Source organism: Oncorhynchus gorbuscha, linkage group LG24 (assembly GCF_021184085.1).
Source record: "Oncorhynchus gorbuscha isolate QuinsamMale2020 ecotype Even-year linkage group LG24, OgorEven_v1.0, whole genome shotgun sequence".
NCBI classification, from domain to species: domain Eukaryota; kingdom Metazoa; phylum Chordata; class Actinopteri; order Salmoniformes; family Salmonidae; genus Oncorhynchus; species Oncorhynchus gorbuscha.
This window is the reverse complement of record NC_060196.1, coordinates 28,137,665-28,158,673: the sequence shown is the minus strand read 5'-3', so window position 1 is coordinate 28,158,673 and position 21,009 is coordinate 28,137,665. Positions and strand designations below refer to the sequence as shown.

General features: G+C 46.8%; 1 protein-coding gene across 1 annotated transcript in view; it reads right to left on the bottom strand.

The window, feature by feature from the left end:
- LOC124013140 (microtubule-actin cross-linking factor 1-like) overlaps positions 1-21,009 on the bottom strand; it is a 308,472-nt gene that overhangs the window by 91,345 nt on the left and 196,118 nt on the right. Inside the window, 15 exon segments of the mRNA XM_046327332.1 lie at positions 767-933; positions 3,211-3,528; positions 3,712-3,911; positions 4,134-4,257; positions 6,070-6,243; positions 6,544-6,735; positions 7,018-7,359; positions 8,917-9,081; positions 9,337-9,570; positions 9,833-9,982; positions 11,048-11,344; positions 11,503-11,655; positions 11,950-12,165; positions 12,263-12,418; positions 12,583-19,101. Of these exon segments, the coding sequence (XP_046183288.1) occupies positions 767-933; positions 3,211-3,528; positions 3,712-3,911; positions 4,134-4,257; positions 6,070-6,243; positions 6,544-6,735; positions 7,018-7,359; positions 8,917-9,081; positions 9,337-9,570; positions 9,833-9,982; positions 11,048-11,344; positions 11,503-11,655; positions 11,950-12,165; positions 12,263-12,418; positions 12,583-19,101 (9,407 nt within the window).

Below are 21,009 nucleotides of genomic sequence, written 5' to 3'. Positions count from 1 at the left end.
TGCTAGACAAACAGACAGTCCAATGGTATCCATTAGAGGCCCTGACATAGAAATAGAAACACTAGATGGGACATTGGCCTCATAGAAATGGAATGACTGGCAGATTCCCTTGTGGCAGGCTAAGGCGCTACTGGCGGTACAAACCAGGGCGAGATGGCAACTGGTGCTGCCATACAGAAAGGACTCAGCCTATCAACTAATTAGGAGTGTATTCAAAGTTATCCACCCAACCAGTCACAGAGTTGGGGGGGGGGGTTGTTTCTGCTTGTCCAGTCAGATTAAGATTTGTGAAAATCTCGCTTGTCCTGCTCTGTGTATGAATTTGTAAGGCATTAGTGTGAAGAGAAATGTCACGTGTCATATTTCAGACTGTGATGGTGGCAGTAATGTGATAGTGTATCAAACGAACAAAGAATATACATAAAGCCCTTTCACAAAGTGCTTTACAGATACGCAGCCTAAATCCCCAAGGTGCAAGCAAAGCAGAAGTCTTTGTGTTTTATCTAGCCATCTCCCTCTAGTGGGATTGGTGCTGCACTACAAGCCTAGGTGCCCCTAGAGACCTCCCTTCGATTTTCTATTCGTCTCGGCTTTGTGTATTATTCTAAGGCAGTGCTTACCCATTGCGCACAGGGTCAATATTATACATTTTTTTATTGGTTATGGTTCCTTGCATTTTTTGGCAGGGCTGTTGTACAGTGAACCGCAATGCCTTGCGTTGATTCTAGAATGGTTTTGGCTCCGTTTATTCTAAGGCAGTGCATACCTTTCATTGATGTTGGATTCCAGTCGGGCGAACTCATCGGACACCTCTTTGACATTGTCCAGTAGGGTCTGTGTGCTGGTCAGGGCCTTGGCTTGGCTCAGGTCTGTCCCCAGCTGGCAGAAGGACTTCAGGTGACCTGCCTCCTGCTCCTGCTCCGCTCTCACCCCCTGTAAGTAGTAAGGCAGATACAGATATGATATCTAAAGGTGGCAAATCCTCCCTGAAATCTCTTACAGCCTAGTCCCTTGTGCCGTCTTCCACTTCTCTGTTCAAACAGACATCTTAACATTTCTATCATCCGCTCACCTCTATGGTTCTGCAAGACTATCCTCCTCTCATCCTACATTAAATATCTATGGTCTCCCCGACTGATCTATGGTCTAACTGGCGTCTATAGTTCTGGAATTCTGCTATCTACAGTGGGTATCATAAGTATCTCCCCCTTGAATTTCTTCACATTTTATTGTGTTACAAAGTGGGATAAAAATGGATTTCATTTACATTTTTTCTGTCAATGATCTACACAAAATACTCTTGTAGTGGAAGATTTTATAAAGATAAATTAACATTTTAAAAAACACTAATATACCTTGATTAGACAAGTATTCACCCCTGAGTCAATACATGTTAAAAACACTTATTGGCAGCGATTACAGTTGTGTCTCTTGGGTAAGTCTCTAAGAGCAATTGGATTGTGCAATATTTGCCCATTATATTATTTTCTAAATTCTTCAAGCTCTGCCAAGGTGTTGGGGAACATAGACATCCATTTCAAAAGTCTTGCCATAGATGTTCAAGCAGATTGAAATCAAAACTGTAACTTGGCAACTCAGGAACATTCACTGACTTCTTGCTAAGCAGCTCGAGTGTAGATTTGGCCTTGTGTTGTAGGTTATTGTCCTGCTGAAAGGTGAAGTCCTCTCCCAGTGTCTGGTGGAAAGCAGGTTTTCCTCGAGGATTTTGCATGTGCTTCACTCCATACCGTTTTTTTTTTAATGCTGAAAAACTCTAGTCTTTGCCGAAGTCAAGCATACCCATATCATAAATGGTGGAACAAACTCCCTCACGACGCCAGGACAGCGAAGTCAATCACCACCTTCCGGAGACACCTGAAACCCCACCTCTTTAAGGAATACCTAGGATAGGATAAGTAATCCCTCTCACCCCCCCCTTAAGTTTTAGATGCACTATTGTAAAGTGACTGTTCCACTGGATGTCATAGGGTGAATGCACCAATTTGTAAGTCGCTCTGGATAAGAGCGTCTGCTAAATGACTTAAATGTAAATGTAAATAAAGAAGACACCACTAGGCTTGAAAAAAAGAAGGAAGCAGCTACTCAGTGATGTGTTTGCTCTAAACATAAGGGTTTGCATATATTCCAAAAAGTGTATTCCTTTGCCATGTTTTTTAGCAGTATTACCTAGTGCCTTGTTGCATACAGGAGGCATGTTTTGGAATTGTGGTATTCTGTATTCTCTTCTACTTTCTACTAAGGAGTATCTTGTGTAAATTAATGACCCCCCCCCAAAAAAATCTATTAAACTATTTAAATCACACTTTGTAACATAACAAAATGTGAGTATCATAATTATTTTCTCTAATTTCAGTTATTTTACATATGTTTGTGCATTAATAACTATAATTTCCATGTTAACAAATTGCAAATTAATCTTTCATGAGGTTTAAAAAAAATACAGATCTATACCAATTTCTTTTCAATTGTACAGATAGACCAATTTAGACCAATCTAAACTGCCTATGCATCATTATATAATCATTGTTTAATATCTGTGTTTGGCTAATGTACTACATATTTTACTTTCTCAACTCTATGATTCTGGAACACTGATATACATCATCCTGTCCCTCACCTCTATGGTTCTGGAACACTGATATCTATCATCCCGCCCCTCACCTCTATGGTTCTGGAACACTGATATCTATCATCCCGCCCCTCACCTCTATGGTTCTGGAACACTGATATCTATCATCCCGCCCCTCACCTCTATGGTTCTGGAACACTGATATACATCATCCTGTCCCTCACCTCTATGGTTCTGGAACACTGATATCTATCATCCTGTCCCTCACCTCTATGGTTCTGGAACACTGATATCTATCATCCCGCCCCTCACCTCTATGGTTCTGGAACACTGATATACATCATCCTGTCCCTCACCTCTATGGTTCTGGAACACTGATATCTATCATCCCGCCCCTCACCTCTATGGTTCTGGAACACTGATATTTACCATCCTGTCCCTCACCTCTATGGTTCTGGAACACTGATATCTATCATCCCGCCACTCGTCTCTATGGTTCTGGAACACTGATATCTATCATCCCGCCCCTCACATCTATGGTTCTGGAACACTGATATCTATCATCCCGCCCCTCGCCTCTATGGTTCTGGAACACTGATATCGATCATCCTGCCCCTCACCTCTATGGTCTGTCTGTAGTCCTCCACACTGCGGTCAGGCTGTCCCACAGGGCTCAGAGCTCTCAGGCAGGTCTGAGTGAAACCCTGCAGGTCTGCACTCAGTCTCTCATAGTTCTCCAGCTTGGGCAGGAGCCCCCAGAGCTCAGCCTCCCTCTCGGCCTGCTTGGCCTGTGCCGCGGCGTAGCTCTGGGTCAGGCTCTCTAGTGACGCCTGGAGCCCGGAGGCCGTGGAGGCGTCAGAGCTCTGCAGCAGTTTGGAGACAGAGTCGCAGGTGGCCTCCACACTTCCCTGTCTGGATAACAGCTCCTGGCGTAGTTTCTGGAACAGAGGGGAAGTGGGTTAAAATAAGCTCATGTAACACAACTGCAAAGTGGACAGTGGAGGTGTGTATTAGATGTGAAGGGGGAAAAAAAGTGTTCAAAGGAGATAAATGGAGAAAAGAAACAGTACCAGAGCTGCAGACTGTTCCGTAGTAAACTCCCTGTATTTCTACTATGGTACCTGATTCTGTGTGAGGGCGTCCTGGACAGCCTGGGCAGTAGGTTGGACGGGCCCGGGGGTCAGCAGCAGGCCGTCCAGCCAGGCTAGCAGACCCTTCAGCCCCTCCTGGACACTGACCGACTGGGCTACGGACGTCTGGAGCTGCTCAGCCCGCTCCGACACGGACTGAGACAGAGAGCTGAACCTCTTCTCCAGACCATCTGGCTCAGAGAGAGGAAGGGGGAGAGGAGAGAGTGTCGGTGTGGTTACAGAGACTGGGGTTTTAGGGATAGTAAGTGGTCATTACTGGAGAGCCACTGCATGATCTCGGAGCATATGGAGGAATGGAGGATATTCATCGATATGGGGGAGTGTATGAGATATATAACAATATGGAAGGTTATGAACGGCAGAACAATAGACATTGTTGTGAGCTAGCGTACCTGCAGTGCTGGTGATCTCAGCAGCTCTGAGAGTGGGGGACTCCCGTGCGTCGGCCAGCTCTCTGCCTGACCTCCTCACCTTCTCCAACTGGACTGACCGCTCCGCCAGCTCATCCTGCAACAGCTGACCAGAACATAAGGAGAAATGTTGAGGTGCGGGGACTAGAAAACTGAGTGTTCCATCCCCTCTTCACAAAGAGCGAGATGCCGATAATGTCTCCGCTTTCAGTCACATGTACAGTGCCTTGCGAAAGTATTCGGCCCCCTTGAACTTTGCGACCTTTTGCCACATTCCAGGCTTCAAACATAAAGATATAAAACTGTATTTTTTTGTGAAGAATCAACAAGTGGGACACAATCATGAAGTGGAACGACATTTATTGGATATTTCAAACTTTTTTAACAAATCAAAAACTGAAAAATTGGCCGTGCAAAATTATTCAGCCCCCTTAAGTTAATACTTTGTAGCGCCACCTTTTGCTGCGATTACAGCTGTAAGTAGCTTGGGGTATGTCTCTATCAGTTTTGCACATCGAGAGACTGACATTTTTTCCCATTCCTCCTTGCGAAACAGCTCGAGCTCAGTGAGGTTGGATGGAGAGCATTTGTGAACAGCAGTTTTCAGTTCTTTCCACAGATTCTCGATTGGATTCAGGTCTGGACTTTGACTTGGCCATTCTAACACCTGGATATGTTTATTTTTGAACCATTCCATTGTAGATTTTGCTTTATGTTTTGGATCATTGTCTTGTTGGAAGACAAATCTCCGTCCCAGTCTCAGGTCTTTTGCAGACTCCATCAGGTTTTCTTCCAGAATGGTCCTGTATTTGGCTCCATCCATCTTCCCATCAATTTTAACCATCTTCCCTGTCCCAGCTGAAGAAAAGCAGGCCCAAACCATGATGCTGCCACCACCATGTTTGACAGTGGGGATGGTGTGTTCAGGGTGATGAGCTGTGTTGCTTTTACGCCAAACATAACGTTTTGCATTGTTGCCAAAAAGTTCAATTTTGGTTTCATCTGACCAGAGCACCTTCTTCCACATGTTTGGTGTGTCTCCCAGGTGGCTTGTGGCAAACTTTAAAACAACACTTTTTATGGATATCTTTAAGAAATGGCTTTCTTCTTGCCACTCAATTCTTGCCAGATTTGTGCAATATACGACTGATTGTTGTCCTATGGACAGAGTCTCCCACCTCAGCTGTAGATCTCTGCAATTCATCCAGAGTGATCATGGGCCTCTTGTCTGCATCTCTGATCAGTCTTCTCCTTGTATGAGCTGAAAGTTTAGAGGGACGGCCAGGTCTCGGTAGATTTGCAGTGGTCTGATACTCCTTCCATTTCAATATTATCGCTTGCACAGTGCTCCTTGGGATGTTTAAAGGTTTGGAAATCATTTATATCCAAATCCGGCTTTAAACTTCTTCACAACAGTATCTCGGACTTGCCTGGTGTGTTCCTTGTTCTTCATGATGCTCTCTGCACTTTTAACGGACCTCTGAGACTATCACAGTGCAGGTGCATTTATACGGAGACTTGATTACACACAGGTGGATTGTATTTATCATCATTAGTCATTTAGGTCAACATTGGATCATTCAGAGATCCTCACTGAACTTCTGGAGAGAGTTTGCTGCACTGAAAGTAAAGGGGCTTAATAATTTGCACGCCCAATTTTTCTGTTTTTGATTTGTTAAAAAAGTTTGAAATATCCAATAAATGTCGTTCCACTTCATGATTGTGTCCCACTTGTTGTTGATTCTTCACAAAAAAATACAGTTTTATATCTTTATGTTTGAAGCCTGAAATGTGGCAAAAGGTCGCAAAGTTCGAGGGGGCCGAATACTTTCGCAATGCACTGTATATACTGTATTAAATAATTCAGCCTATTTCCATACCCCATCCACCAGCGGTATTTCTATGCTCTCTCTCTCACCTGTACGGCCCGCAGTGTGTTCTGTAGTGTCTGTGTGTCCGTCTCGCCGCTGGGTCCGGCTATACTCTGGTTCTGTTCCTGGGCGCTGAGCCAGGTGTGGAGCGACACAGCCTCGTCCTGGTACTGCTGGCAGCGCTCCAACAGACCCGACAGACGCCCGCCCAGATCTGACGACTGGAGAGGGAAGACAGGGGAAGATGAAGATTAAGATGAACAGGTCACCATCTCTACTATGGAAGTAGGTCAACGTCCAATATCTCTACAGCCCACTTATGGTTATCGATTGATTGTTAGGTATGTAAAAAATATATGTAAAATAATGAACAAAGCTTATATTTCAAAGGGACCTTTAACTGACTAAGGCACGTCTTTCATCACAATCCTGTCCCTTTTGGATATACCTCTACTGTGCATTGGTACACAAAGCGCAGTAGTAATGAAAAACACAATCCCCCTACTCTATACGAGACCCACCTTGGTGTGCAGCGCGGTGTAGCGGTGGTTGGCGTCCTGTAGCTTGCCCGTGACCAGCTGCTTGGTCTCCTCCAGGGCTGGGTCAGACCCTCCTAGCTTCTCCAGAGCCCCCTGGACAGAGTCCAGCACCTTCTGACCAGAGATGGACACAAAGCGCAGGTCTGCCTTGTGGCAGATCACATCCTCCGCCAGCTGGAAGACAACAGGTTCCAGGTCAGTTCGATACAGTCAAGAATGTGTTCAGTTACAACGTTTGAAACAGTACACTTAGCATCTTGAGTATCATGACTGTGTGTATGCAGCTGACAGTAGGAGTGAATATTGCTACCAACTGCCAATATAAACCCTGAACTATTGTTACAGTAAGCCTATATGCTTGCATCTCACTCATGTAAATCATCTCTCTATGGCTATGCAATGTAGCTTTTCTCTAACCCACACTAGTATAGGAAAAGCCAAAATAACAACATATACCTTCCTGTGCTCTTCCAGTCTCCCCTTCAGGCCCTGTGCGTCAGTCTCTCCTTCCCCCAGGGAACCCAGCTCCCCCTCACTCTGTTCCAGCCAGGTCCCAAGGCCTCCGTGCTCCTGGAGGAACTTGGCCAGTTCGTCCTTAAGGGCCTCCGAGCGCCTCAACCTCTCCTGGCAGGCCCGCAGCTTCTCCTGGTGTTGGGTCTGGAGCTGGTCAAGCTGGTCCCGCAGACGGCGTTTCTCCTCGGCTGGCACGGCCGAGTCGGGCTGGTCCAGGAGGGAGCGAGCGTTCTGAGACACCTGCATCAGTTGGGCCTGCTGTGCCTGGAGCTGCTGGAGCTCCGCCTGTAGAGGGTTCAAAGGTCGTATATGGTCACAGTGAGCATTAGTGAGGGTTCATCTCAATAGACTTAACAGACAGTGGGCAAGTCAAATTCAAGGACTTTCAAGTACTTTTTCTATAACTTTTTTCTAAACTATATTTATTTTCAAGGACCATCAAATTTGTAATAATTAATATTATGCAATTGTTTCTAGTCGCCACAAGATGGAAATATATCGCCACAACCCCATAAGAAAAATATATATTTTATCACTATTTTATCACTATTTTACTCAATACTTTGTTTCATTACTTATTTACTATATACAGCCATGTTCGCAATGCCAAAGTGACGCATTTGCTGCACCTTACATGGTGTGGGTTGGTTGGGTCCAGTGATGTAGTGGTAAAAAAACGTGGATAAACTACACTAAACAAAAATATAAAAACGCAACATGTAAAGTTGTTTCATTAGCCAAAATAAAATATCACAGAAATGTTCCATGTGCACACGCGCTCCAGCAGGTAAATTCCACTGGTCATCCCCAAAGCCAACACCTGCTTTGGCCGCCTTTCCTTCCAGTTATCTGATGCCAATGATTGGAACGAATTGCAAAAATCACTGAAGCTGGAGACTTATATCTCCCTCTCTAACTTTAAGCATCAGCTGTCAGAGCAGCTTACCGATCACTGTACCTGTACACAGCCCATCTGTAAATGGCACACCCAACTACCTCATCCCCATATTATTAATTAACCTCTTGCTCTTCTGCACCCCAGTATCTGCACTTGCACATCATCATCTGCACATCTATCACTCCTTAATGCTAAATTGTTATTATTTCACCTCTGTGGCCTATTTATTGCCGTACCTCCCTAACCTTACTACATTTGTTCACACTGTACATAGATTTTTCTATTGTGTTTTTGACTGTACGTTTGTTTATGTGTAACTCTGTTGTCGTTTTTGTTACACTGCTTTGCTTCATCTTGGCCAGGTCGCAGTTGTAAATGAGAACTTGTTCTCAACTGGCCTATATGGTTAAATAAAAAAAATATTTAAAAAAGGCAGGATTGAATCTACATTTGCCCAGCATTTTAACCATCGATGTGACGTTTGGCGGTGTCTAATCAGTTCTGTACCTGCCTGGCTGAGTGGCAGTGTGGGTGGAATGAGCGAGCTCGCCTGGCAACCACTGTGCAAAATATATGAGGAAATTAATTTGCCAATACTTCTTTCTAATATTTCTCATAAATATATTTGATCAATATCAGTTCTCCTCTCGTTTAACTTAAAAGTACTTTTCAAGTACCAATCTGAGAAAATGTCAAGGTATTCCAGTACTTGAATTTCAGATACTCTAAGCACCTCAAGCACCTTGTGCAGACCCTGCCTTAACTGGAAAGGAGATTATTGGGAAGCACGCTGACTACCATTCAATAACCTGTGCCAAGCACCTAAAAAGGCACTTTTAGAAACCTTTTCTGCAGTAGTATGTTTCATTCCAAACACATTTAACTGTATACCACAACAACAAGAACAAAATGACTTTCGTAAATAAACAAGGAGAATGTCTAACCTGGAGCATGTCGCTGTGTGATTGGAGACCTCCCTCTGGCGATGTGGAGGAGGACGAGGAGAGGTGGTCAGTAACGGTCATCCCAGGCTGGTTGAGTGAGGAGAGCTCCTCTAGCAGGGAGTCGATCTGGCCCCGAGTCTCCTGCAGCTCCTCGACTGCCTTCGCCTATAAGGGAAGAAAACACAGGGGAAATATTAGAACAAGACCAAAACAGCACAGATCAGGGCGAGTGTATATTTCTACCAATGAAAATGCAGTCAGTGAATGAAAGGCCCTTCACCACAATTGACACAGAAACACAAAGGGAAGAGCTTTTCCTCTGGGTTAATTGCCACACTGTAGCCATTTCCATAGCATTTTCTCAGCAATCAAAACAGTATCCATAAAGATACAAATTAAACAAATCGCCGAAACCCTTACCCTCTGTGTGTTCTGTTGGACGGTGGTGCTGATGGCCGTGTCCAGCTGGACCAGGGAGGACTGGGCCGTGTCGGTCAGTGCACTGTACTGCTCCTTCATACGGGACAGTGCCCCCTGGAGGTTGGCCCTCTCCTCTGGACTCAGGCTGTCACCGTGCTCCGCCAGGAACTCCTCCACCGAGCGGATGGTCTCCGCCACGCCCTCGCCTCTGGTCAGCAAGTCCTTCTGTACTTCCTGGGGGAGAGAGAGAGAGATGGTCAGATATAGAGGGGTTACAGGTAGTGTAGCATATTTCTAGTATACAAAATTGGGTAGAGAAAGGAGAACACGTTAAGACGCGCCGACAGTTTTAATGTCGTCTAGTTCCTATAACTGTGGATCCTCAGAGACCTAGCATGGTTGAAACCTGGCTACATTAGAGGTCCGGGAGCAACTAAACAACATGTGGGTTCTCTCCTTACTTGAGACATGGAGGTGAAAATCGGGAGTTTCTCACCTTTAACTCCCTCTGTTTCTGCTGCAGCACATTCACGTCACCTGACTCGGCTCCCGCTCTTTGATTGGCCAGCATGCTGGCCGCTCCAGCCAACCACATCGTAAGGCCTTCCAATTTCTGTGAGCATTCTGCCTTCTGCTGCTGCACCACCTGACAGCCACATATGAAGGTCGAAAGAGAGATGGATGGCGGGAAAAGGAGAAATGCAAGCAAAAAGAAAGTGTGAGAAAAGTAATATTGCCCGTTTTTGCTAATAAACAGTGGCCAGTCCATAACAATGAATCAGACCCCTAATGTCGTTTTCCACTCAGCGAAGCAGAAGCACACGAAAACCAGATCTTTTTTTTTTTTTACACTTCTCTTCACCAGCCAGTCACACTTCCATTAAGTGCACACTTCTTTGTTTCTAAACCCGTTTCATGTCATCTGACCACACTTTGCCAGACTTTGAGCAGGATGTGTCCAGATTCACACACAGACAGACAGACAGATTCAGATATAGAAACCGCAGCATCATCAACAGGTCAGTCAAGCCAAAACAACGATACATAAAGACAATCAAACAAATGGTGTCCTGGTATGCTATTTGTTCCTTTCTCCCCGTATCGTACAACAAGGGGGGAGAGGAACTAAGGAACGTGCTCAAGCCACAGCAAGGCTTCTCTGACTGAAATCTCTCTAGCCTTCTCCGTCGAGGCGCAAGCGCATTTCCTTCTGTGGCAATCTGGAAGAGCAAGGCAGACATGTTAATTCACACCGGTGTTATACAGGGACACATGCAGAGGACAAAACACGTTTGGCATAGAAGCATGTTGTGGTGCGAGTCGTAATGTCAGTCACCATACTGGGTCTTAACTTCCACAGCAGCAGCAGCGGGTGTTTGCCAACCTGATGTAAATGACAAACCCCATTATGGGTGGTTGTGACGTATGGGACGTATGGGTGGTTGTGATAGTGAGCTTGCAGATATGGTAAACAAGACAATTACTTTTGAAGTTAGTATAGAATATTTGCCTTGATGGGTTTGCCAGTTACAAAACATATGTGATAAAAGTGAGAATTTAAAACAGTGATAGATAGCATGACCACAAAAGTCATATGGTAAAGTATGCTATTGTTGATGATTGAATGTATTGAAAATGTATTTGTGAGTATTTTAAACGTGCATTCCACCACTCCAATGGGACTGTGCAACATAGCCAGCGGTTTGCCAACCTCTCTCTCCCTTGCACTCTCTCTCGCCCTTTCTCTCTCCTTCTCCTCTTCTTCTTTTTCTTTGCGCCTGCGCTGCCTCTCCTCCTCCATCTCTCTCTGGGCGGCGAGGGCGTCGGCCTTGGCGTGGGCTTGGCCAGCCGCTTGGTGGAAGCCCCTCTGGAGCTGTTGTAGCTGCCCCAGGAGGTGCCTGCTCTGTTCGGGGGCCAGGTCCTGAGCCCGCTCCGAGATGAACACCTGGATGTCAAAGGCCACCGTGTTGACGTCATTGGAGCGGGCCGAGAGAGACGACTGCAACTCCTGAGGGATAAAGAAGAAGGTAGAGAATGAACTGAGGAACAGCTGGACTTAACGCAAAGTGTAGGCTGAATCCGAACAAAGGTCAGTAATTGGACACTTGAAAGTGCACAAGAAGAGGGTACAATATAGAACTTGAAGCATGGGGTGAGTGTGCTAACCTTGCACAGCTGGAGCCGTTGTGTGAGCTGAGCAGGAGTCTCGCCCTGGGTTTGTCCATCCATTCCTGTCATTTGTGCCTCAGTCTCCTTCAGCCAGGAAAGAATATCCTCGACTCGCCCTCCAAGTGACTTCTGTTCTCCAGTCAATGCCTCCTGAGAGAGAGAAACAAACCGCACTGATTAGCAAAGGGTGACAATAATTGATTAAACACCAAAAACACACAGGTTTCATATATCAATCTACTATACCAGGGGTATTCAACTCTTACCCTAATAGGTCCGGAACCTGCTGGTTTTCTGTTCTACCTGATAATTAATTGCACACACCTGGTGTCCCAGGTCTAAATAAAACATTGATTAGAGGGGAACAATGTAAAAATGCAGTGGAACTAGCTTTGAGGTCCAGAGTTGAGTTTGAGGGCACTATACTATTCTATGTACCATTACCGTATATGCGTCTCTGTGTGCGTGCAGCCCCTGCAGGATGTTTTCAGAGACCCCTCTGGCAGCCTTGTAACCTCGAGCTAAGCTTCGGCCATCCTTCTCCAAGGCCAATAGTAGCTGAGGTGGGACTTCCTGTGGGCGGGGCTCCAGCAGCTGCCCAGCAGCATCCACTGCCTTGTTGACCTGGGTTTCTAAATCCCGAAGTTCTAGATCCAAGGTCTGAGATAATAGAACGTTTTGTCAAATTTGAAACCTAAGATTTCAATTGTGGTAACATCCTAGATCATTAATTTTCAACAGGTATCAAATATCTTACATCTGTTTGTTTGATGATGTCATCAAGAGCAATGAGGCTGCGACCAATAGACTGTTGCTGCTGCTGCTTGACGCGAACCTCGATGTGTCTCACCATAGAGAGCAGAGCCACAATTTGCTGGTCACGTTCCAGGCATTCCTGGCGGAGCAACGAGGACTAATGGAAAGGGAATGTCACATGAGTATCAGTCTGAATGGCATTTTTCCAATAAACAGAAAAATTGACATTTGACAGCTTATTATTGGGTTACACATTACAGATAATGTATGAACAAGTAGAGACAATTTGCATTTCACCTACTAAATGTATCGATTGCTTACCTTTCCCTTTTTAGCTGGGCTTTTCTCTTTCGTTATCTCCAATGCTTGGATTTCTCCATCCTCCTTCCAGCTGTCAGTTGTATCAGAATCAGGTACTTCTGTTGTATCAGATTCAACAATCTCAGACTGTGGGGTCTCAACAGACCAGGACCGTCCTGATTCTGAGGACTCAAGGTACTTTTCCTCTTTAGATTCTGTTTCGGTGGGACTGTCGAGTTTCTGCTCCTTCTGTTGTTTCTTCTTCTTCTTCTTCATTTTGCCAGCGGTTTTAGCTGGCTGGGTCGCAGGTGCCACAGAGGCCTTGACCAGATGGGCGCCCGACATGGATACAAGGGCTTCAGGAGAGGCATCCACAATGTCAATAACACGATGGCCGTCTGGGTGGACATCTTTCTCAGGTGTACCAATCCTAAATTGTTCAATTTCTTTGCCACGCGGATCAGTTTCTCTCCCCAAAGAAATGTCCTCAGTTTTCTCCTCCAGATGTACATGGACTTGGTATGGTGCAGTGGTGTGGGTCGATCTTTGTTGATCGGTGTCAACTCCACTAGGACTCTTAGTAAAGGCAGCCGTTTTGTTCATCTCGTCACCACTTGCCACCCTTGTTACATCACTGTCTGATTGACAGTCTTGCTGCTTCTCAGTCTTCCGCTCATCCCCAGAGACTGAGCTGTCAATATCAGCCGGTGTCAAATCTGCTCTAATGTGGAGTGATGGCTTCTCCTCTGTCGCAGGTTCAACTTTTTCTACCATCTTAGACTTTTTGTTCTTTTTATTTTTCTTTCCCGACTTGGTCTCTTTAAGCTGGTCTGTTAGAGATGTATCCTCCTCCTTTCCTTCTTCAATCTGGTCTAACACAACCTTCTCCCCTCCCTCTTCCCTTTTAGACTGGTCTGATCGAACGTTCTCCTCTTTCTCTACTTCTAAAGCCTTCTTCACTTCCTCTGCTGCTACAGTTACTGTAGAATGGTCAGGCGCAACCTTCTCCTCTTTCTCTACTTCTAAAGCCTTCTTCACTTCCTCTGCTGCTACAGTTACTGTAGAATGGTCAGGCGCAACGTTCTCCTCTTTCTCTACTTCTAAAGCCTTCACTTCCTCTGCTGCTACAGTTACTGTAGAATGGTCAGGCGCAACGTTCTCCTCTTTCTCTACTTCTAAAGCATTCTTCACTTCCTCTGCTGCTACAGTTACTGTAGAATGGTCAGGTGCAACTTTCTCTCTTTCTCCTTCTCCCTTGTCAATTTCCTTGCCCTCCCTCTCTTCTGGTGAAACTTCAGGAGGACTCCCCACAGTCTTAACTTCCTCTTCGGACATCACCAAACTCTCTCTCTTCCCCACTACCTGACGCAGTGCCACTAGCTCATCTGCAGCTTGCTTCTCACTAACACCACGCCCCAACACCTTCCTCAGAATACTCTCTTTTGCCTTCAGTAAAAGGGCCTCTTTATCATTGGCTAATGGGGTGGTTTTCAGAGTGAATTCCACCTCTTTCCTATCCTTATGCTCCTGCTGTCCAGTCTGTTGAGAAACTGTCTCCACCCCATCTGGATCACTCTTTACCACAATCTGCTCCACCTCCCACTTTTGCTCATCCTTGTGGACGGATGAGCTCTCCTCTGTCGCTGGTTCAACCTTTTCTGCACCTATGGGTATCTTAGACTTTTTGTCTAAGCTTTCGAGAACAGCCTTCGTTAGTGCCACTTCAGAATCGGCTTGATCGCGGATGGATGGTATCTCTTCTGTCACAGGTTCAACCTTCTCTGATGCTTTAGACATCTTGGATGTTTTGTTCTTCTCTACCAGTCTTTGAACCAAGAAGACCTTGTTCTCCGTACCCTCTCTCTCTACCTCGGGAGCATCTTCTATGGCTCCTGGTGGAACTGTAGAACCTTCCCTTACTTTGCCAATACCCTTTGGATCGCCAAACCTCTCAACAGTCTGTACCTTAGCACCTTTGAGTGCAGATTGAACATCTTGCACAGGTGACTCCTCTTTCTCCTGTAGGGTAACATAACCTCCAGTGGACTCAGCACCCGTATCCTTACAATTATGACCTTTACCCTCTGAATGTGCATTCTGGTCTTTGTTTTCTGTTTTCTGTAAATCAGCTTTTTCTGAGGGTCTTTGCTCAGTATCGACCTCCTTTCCTTTTCCTTTCTTCTTATTCTTCCTCTTCTTTTTGCTCTTACCTTCGGCCTCCTTAGAATTGGCTGATGCATGTCCAAGATCATCACACTCTCTGGCCTCAATCTTTGTATCCTGCTCAACCTCCATTCTACCTTGCTCCACCACTCTCTCAGTACTGTCTTCTACCACATGTGTCTTCCCTTCATCTCTCTCAACTAGGGTAGACATGGCTATGCCGCCCTCTTGATCTCTACCTTCTCTGCCAATGGCCACTGTGGAATCCATCCGTGGTTCTTTGCCCAAAGCAGACTGCCCCTGCAACATGATTGAACTTCTTTCACCCACTGATCTAGACACATTTTTGTTGTCTTTTTCTGGTGTTCCAACAGTAACATCTTGCGGCGTCTCCATCTCCCGAAGGGCCTCCTGAAGCCTTTTCTCTGCATTGTTTGTAAACTGAGCCAACAAATTGATTGACTGGTTTGACTCAATTTCCGATGACTTCCCGGCTATTGAGCCCTGTTCCATCTCGTCTTCAATGTGAACAGAGCCATGGTGTTGCATAGCTCCTGACTGTGTGAATGTTGCAGCTTCTAGAGTCTTCGCAATGTCCTCCGCGGTCATCAGAAGGTTGTAACTTTTTTCCGACTCTTCTGGATGCGGGGTTGGAGAAATCACTTCAGAGGTTTCGATAATTATTGGTTTGGTTCGGTTTGGCTGTCTGGCTTGGCTGTCTGGACTGGATATTGATAATGTGTCTGCAGGACTATAGGTCCCACTTGAAGAGGCAACGGGTGTTGAACTATCCTCATCGTCACGTTCTACTTCCGTGGAGCCCAAGTTGGCCTGGAGCTCTGCAGCCATTTCTCTGGATATAAGTCCATCTTTGACAGCTTTCTTCAGGCTTGAGACTCTCTGCCCAGTGGAAGGGTCAAGCAAGCCCCCTTTCAGAACCTGGTTGGTGGCAATGAGCCTGGCCATATGTTCTCCCACCAGCCCTTTCTTAGAGGCTTTAGGCAGAGGGATCCTAGCTCCATTGGAAATATCAATAATCCCTCCAGTGTCTGCCTGGCTTTGCAACATTCTGAGTGCTGGGACTGGATCAACTTGTTGAGATGCAATTGCTTTAGCTAGGTTCAGGATTTCACCTGTTTGCTTATCCTGGATTCCCTTGAAAGGCTTCACTTCCAAGAAGCGCTTTCCACTCTTAATGTCAATCTTGCCTTGGTTTACAAGGTCTGAGTAAGGCACAATTTGGGCACTTTGTGGATCCAACAAACCTTGTGTTACACCTGGAGAAACCATTGCTTTCTTGGCAATGCTCTCATTTAGCAGACCATCAGAGACAGCCTCTGTCAATGTAAGTCTACACTTTAAATCGGGGTCCAAAATGGCACCTGTGGATGCCTGGAGGAGGGCAGCATCTGGGTTTGAAGAGAGGGCTACCTCCCCCTGACATGCCCGCTCTAACTCCCACAGTTTTGGGGATATGGCACAGTCTACCAGACCTCGCTGCAAAGCATCAGAAATTGACAGTCTAACTCCAGAGTTGTGGTGCACGATGCCACCCTCCGCCACTTGTTGGGACAAGGCTTGATATACTTCCTCCTGCCCAAGCAAACCTCTTTCAAGGGCCTGCTTTAGGGGAACAGGTGACTTAGTTTTGGGATCTACAACCCCATTCATTTGCAGCTGCAATGTTGCTTTGGTGAGCGATGCATCTGGGTCTGAGCCTTTTCCACGGCATGACTTCTCCAATGCAAATAGCTTCTCTCTTTGGTCCTCCTCTATCAGCCCAAGGTTGGCTGCCAGGGTAACAGACACTTTTTTGTCTCTTCGCAGGTCAACCACTCCCCCTGAGACCACCTGGGCCTCCAGGAGCCGAGCAGCTGTGTTGGAGTCTATCAGGCCTGCCTGAGCAGCATCCTTCAGGGAACAAATCTTCCCCTTCTCGACATCCACTACCCCTGCCAGGGTCTTCTCTGATTTCAGCACACGCCACATCAGGTCTTCGTCAAGCAGACCCTCCTGCATCACATCCTCCATGCTCAGGGATTCGCACGCGCTGACATCCAGGAAACCTCCGAAAAGTCCTGCCTTGGCCATCAGCTTGACTACAGTGTGTCCAGGGAGGACCCCCTGAGCCACGGCTTCATCTGGGAGAAGCCGCTGCCCTCCTTCAGTCAGTAGACCCCCTTGCTGAAGCTCCGAGGCCAACCTTTCCAGCTCAACATCCTCCTCAGTCTTTACCACTGCTGCCTCTAATCCCATAACCTGGGGTAGGGTCTTCTCTGTGACCCTCTGAGTATCCTTCACAGCATACTTAACTTCAACACTCACAGGCACACTCTCCTTTTCATCTGCCTCTGATGGGGAGATATCAGGTTCTTTGAAATATTGGGTTGGCATCAAAGTCTCGGGCTTTACCGGTGTCGAGTACATTTCTAAGGTTTCCACAAGTGGACTGTCAACATCTTCCACGAGTGAGTCCTCCTCCTTCGCCTTCCTGTGACCACTCACTCTTGCGCCCTCAGATTCCATCGCTACCAGCCCATCTTCACATGAGTCTGTCATTTGCGTTTCCAGTAGTCCAGCTGAGGGCGGGGCACTTTCAAAACTAACCATTTCATCCTTTTCGCCTTTTACTTCTCTATGTACACCTCCATCTACCTCCTCACTTATTCTCATGGTTGAGTCAAGGTCTACCTGTCCCATCTCCTTTATTCCAGTTTGATTAGCCTGCAATGTGTCAGGTGTACCATCCCATCCTTGATTATCAGCTTCTTCTACCATCTTTCTGGGATAAGTATATTTTTCAGGCAAGCTGAATATTGCACTCTTTTCTTGGACCTTTCCAACTTCCCTTGTCTGCGGAGTATCCGGCAAACATACATCTGGCGCCACTTCCATACACTCCTGTCTTTCTGTAGTCAAACTCAACACTTCCTCAACCACTCCAGGTATAGGATCCACATTGATCAGACCAGCAGCAGCCTTGACAAGTTCCACCAGCTCAGGCTCGAGCAGCACTAAGCGCTGGCCAGAATGGGCATCCACATAGCTGTGGGTCATTACATGGAAAAGCAGGCGGTGATGTGCCTGCTCCTCAGGGGCCATTTTCTCCAGGAATGAGGGGTCACAGTTGAGCCCTGGGGAAGAGGACGGAGGATAGGATGTGCCAGTGGAGCCCCAGAGTAGGCGATTCAGTTTTGGGGAACCTGACTGGTTCATATTGTGTAGCACATCTGGGATCTGAATCTCCTTCAGAATCTCAGCCACTTTGGGTTCAAGGACCTCCTTAGCCTGATTCAGGGACACAACCTTGGGGGTTTCCGGAAGGTAGAGGGCGCCTATCGCATGGCGTTGTCTCAGGATGTTCCAAGCTAGTTCTCCAGAGATTACCCCTTGTTGTAGAGCCTCTGCAATGGGCAGCAGCTCCCCTGACTCAGGCCAGAGCATCCCTATAAAAGCCCAGAGGGACTCGAGCACCAGAAGGGCCAAATGTGGTGAGAGCAGGTCCGTCTGGATGGCTTCCTCCACCCCTAGGCGATCCCCAGTTACAGGGTCTAGTATCCCACCACTCTGCAGCTGGCGGGTCAACATGGCACAGGCCAGATCCTGGTCCATCAGATTGTGACGCACAGCATCGTTCACAGTCAGAAGATGCCCAGAACGGGGGTCAGAGATGCCACCAGCAAACAGCTGGGCCTCCAGTAATCTCACTGCTACTTGCCTGTCAATCAGTCCCTCTTGGACGGCACGGAAGATCCCGACCTTCCTGCCAGATCGGAGACAGACTGTTCCTCCTGGCTGCTGTTTCACTGGCAGCAGATACAAGCCGGTGTCATCGCTGAGGACGCAGCGCTGCTGCAGTTCAGACAGATTCAGTTTATCGGCTGTGTTTGGGTCAATAAGCTCCCGTCGATTGACCCGTGACCCGAGCTTGGTGTAGACCCTTGGGGTCAGCAGGCCCATCTCTCCAGCACTATTCAAGGTTAGTCTACCTTCTCCTAAATCCCTCAGGCCTCCTGTGTTTATCTGCAGCTCCAGGATACGCAGCCCCACCTCCTCTTTGATAAGGCCCGCCTCCATGGCTGCAGCCACTGGGAGGAGCTGGCCCTCCAATTGTTCTGTCTGGTCGACAAGATGCAAGGCACTCTCCAGCTCTGATAGGGATTGGCTGATGCGACTATCAATCAGGCCACAGTTGAGGCCCTCTTCCAGTGATAGGCTCACAGGGGAGTCAGGCTGAAACAACCCGCCCACGGTGAGCTGGGCCTCCAACAAGACATGGCAGGTGTCCAGGTCTATGAGGCCACGCTGTGCAGCTTGGAAGACTGGGACGGTTTCCATGGTGCCCAGGTCAATAACTCCGCCAATGGCAGATTGGCTCTGAAGATAGAGAAACAAATAAAGTGAATATTTGAGCTTCCTTTTACCGACATACTTTGTTTAACAGTCTGATGAGTACTTTGTAGAGGAACCCACAGCCAATAAGTATCCAGCAAGAAAAAAATAACCCTTCACCCAAGAGCCATAATAATGACTTCGACATAATTATGGCGACAAAAGCATATTTCAATAGCTACAATATGATATAGCATGCATCTTTTTTTTATTTGTATAAATGTGTATATTCCCACAATTTCTCTTTCGTCATGGCACAAGAACACTTACCTCTGTTCGACAAAGCACTAAGCATGCTACATAGCGAACACAAATGCAGAAAACCAATATGCTACGCAACCTCCAAAAAGGGAGGTAAGGAAAACAGAAAAGAAAGGAGAGAAAGACAGATGAAAGAAAAGAAGATCTTGCTCGAGGAGGCAGGTCAGATCGGAAGCGAGAGAAAGCGAGCACGACTTACCGAAACGGGGCCGTCGTGGTGGACACATTAACAGGCCCGAGGGCTCGGCAGATTGAGGGGCGACAGGTGAGAAGCTCGGTATTAGGATTCTGCATGCCACACTCAGTTCTACCCGAGGCACTGCCTGTGATGGCCCTGACTCACCTGACTGACTCGCCATTTCTATAGACTCCATAGGAGTTTGGACCATTCAGTAGCTATGGCTGAGAGGCATTAGTTACTTCTGACTGCGGTTCATTGGCTCGTTCCAAATGTCCTCGCTCAAATCTAACCTAAATTGACTCCACAATGGACTTCTCACCGATTCTTTGCTCACTGGCTAAGTACCAGATGACCATAGACTGGCTCAACTTAAACGTAGATAATAGGATACAGTCCCTTAACTACAGTCCCTTAACTACAGTCCCTTAACTACAGTCCCTTAACTACAGTACCGCTTATCCTTTGCCGAGAGATGGATGTCCTTGATTCTCTTCTGGCAGCTGTTAGTGATTTTGAAGCAAAATGCTGATTATTTCACACATTAATGCATTAGACGGCACAAACATATACACACACACACACACACACACACTGTGATCTGGACACATCATGCTCATGGTGAAGTGGGGGTTTGCGTAGCTGGCCTCTGGCGCTCACACTAAGCCGACACTGGCAGTTAGACACTCTTCGCTGGCAAGTGATTCGATGCAACGCGTGTACATTTTTTCTCGAGAGTAAAGAACTACCCAGAAAACCACAACCATTCGTTGAAAACACACTCGTGGGTGGAGATTTACGCCCACACACCAACACACTCACTCTCATACAATATAACCCTGATACTCTCGGTACATCCCCGGTACTGGCTCACACACGCATACCATCACATTTGGACTCATGTATATGGTGGTGGGGGGAGGGGGGGGGGACATGACAGTGTGGTTGGATTATGACTATGTGAACGAGTATGTGCACGTGTTTATGGAGAGGATGTATCCGCTTCTGAAGGTTTATGGCTGAAACGTAAAAAAGGTAGTCTACCTAACGTGCGGGGACAGTAAACAACCATTGTAATTTAGTGTAACACCTACTGACTGCTCCGAAGTGATGTGGAGCATACGGAGGGAGGGGTGACTGAATGTGCTCTAACAAGGGTGACTATCTTGTGACTACGAAGGCAGGCTGAGGGCGCACCTCCTATCAAAAAGCTACTATAGCATGACTTCTTTGGCTCACCGACTACTACGCCAATTGGGGGCCATAGATTAGTCTTTAAGCAGATGTGTTTGATGACGATGATGATGGGTGACACGGGTGCAAGCAGGTTGCTGGTGCAAGTGAGGGGGGCTCACCATGCAATTACACACGAAATGGCTGTTAAACCAAACCGAGTCTATGAGGTAACACAACATTCAGTATGGGGGATGATGGGTGTCAAATAATGCACACGT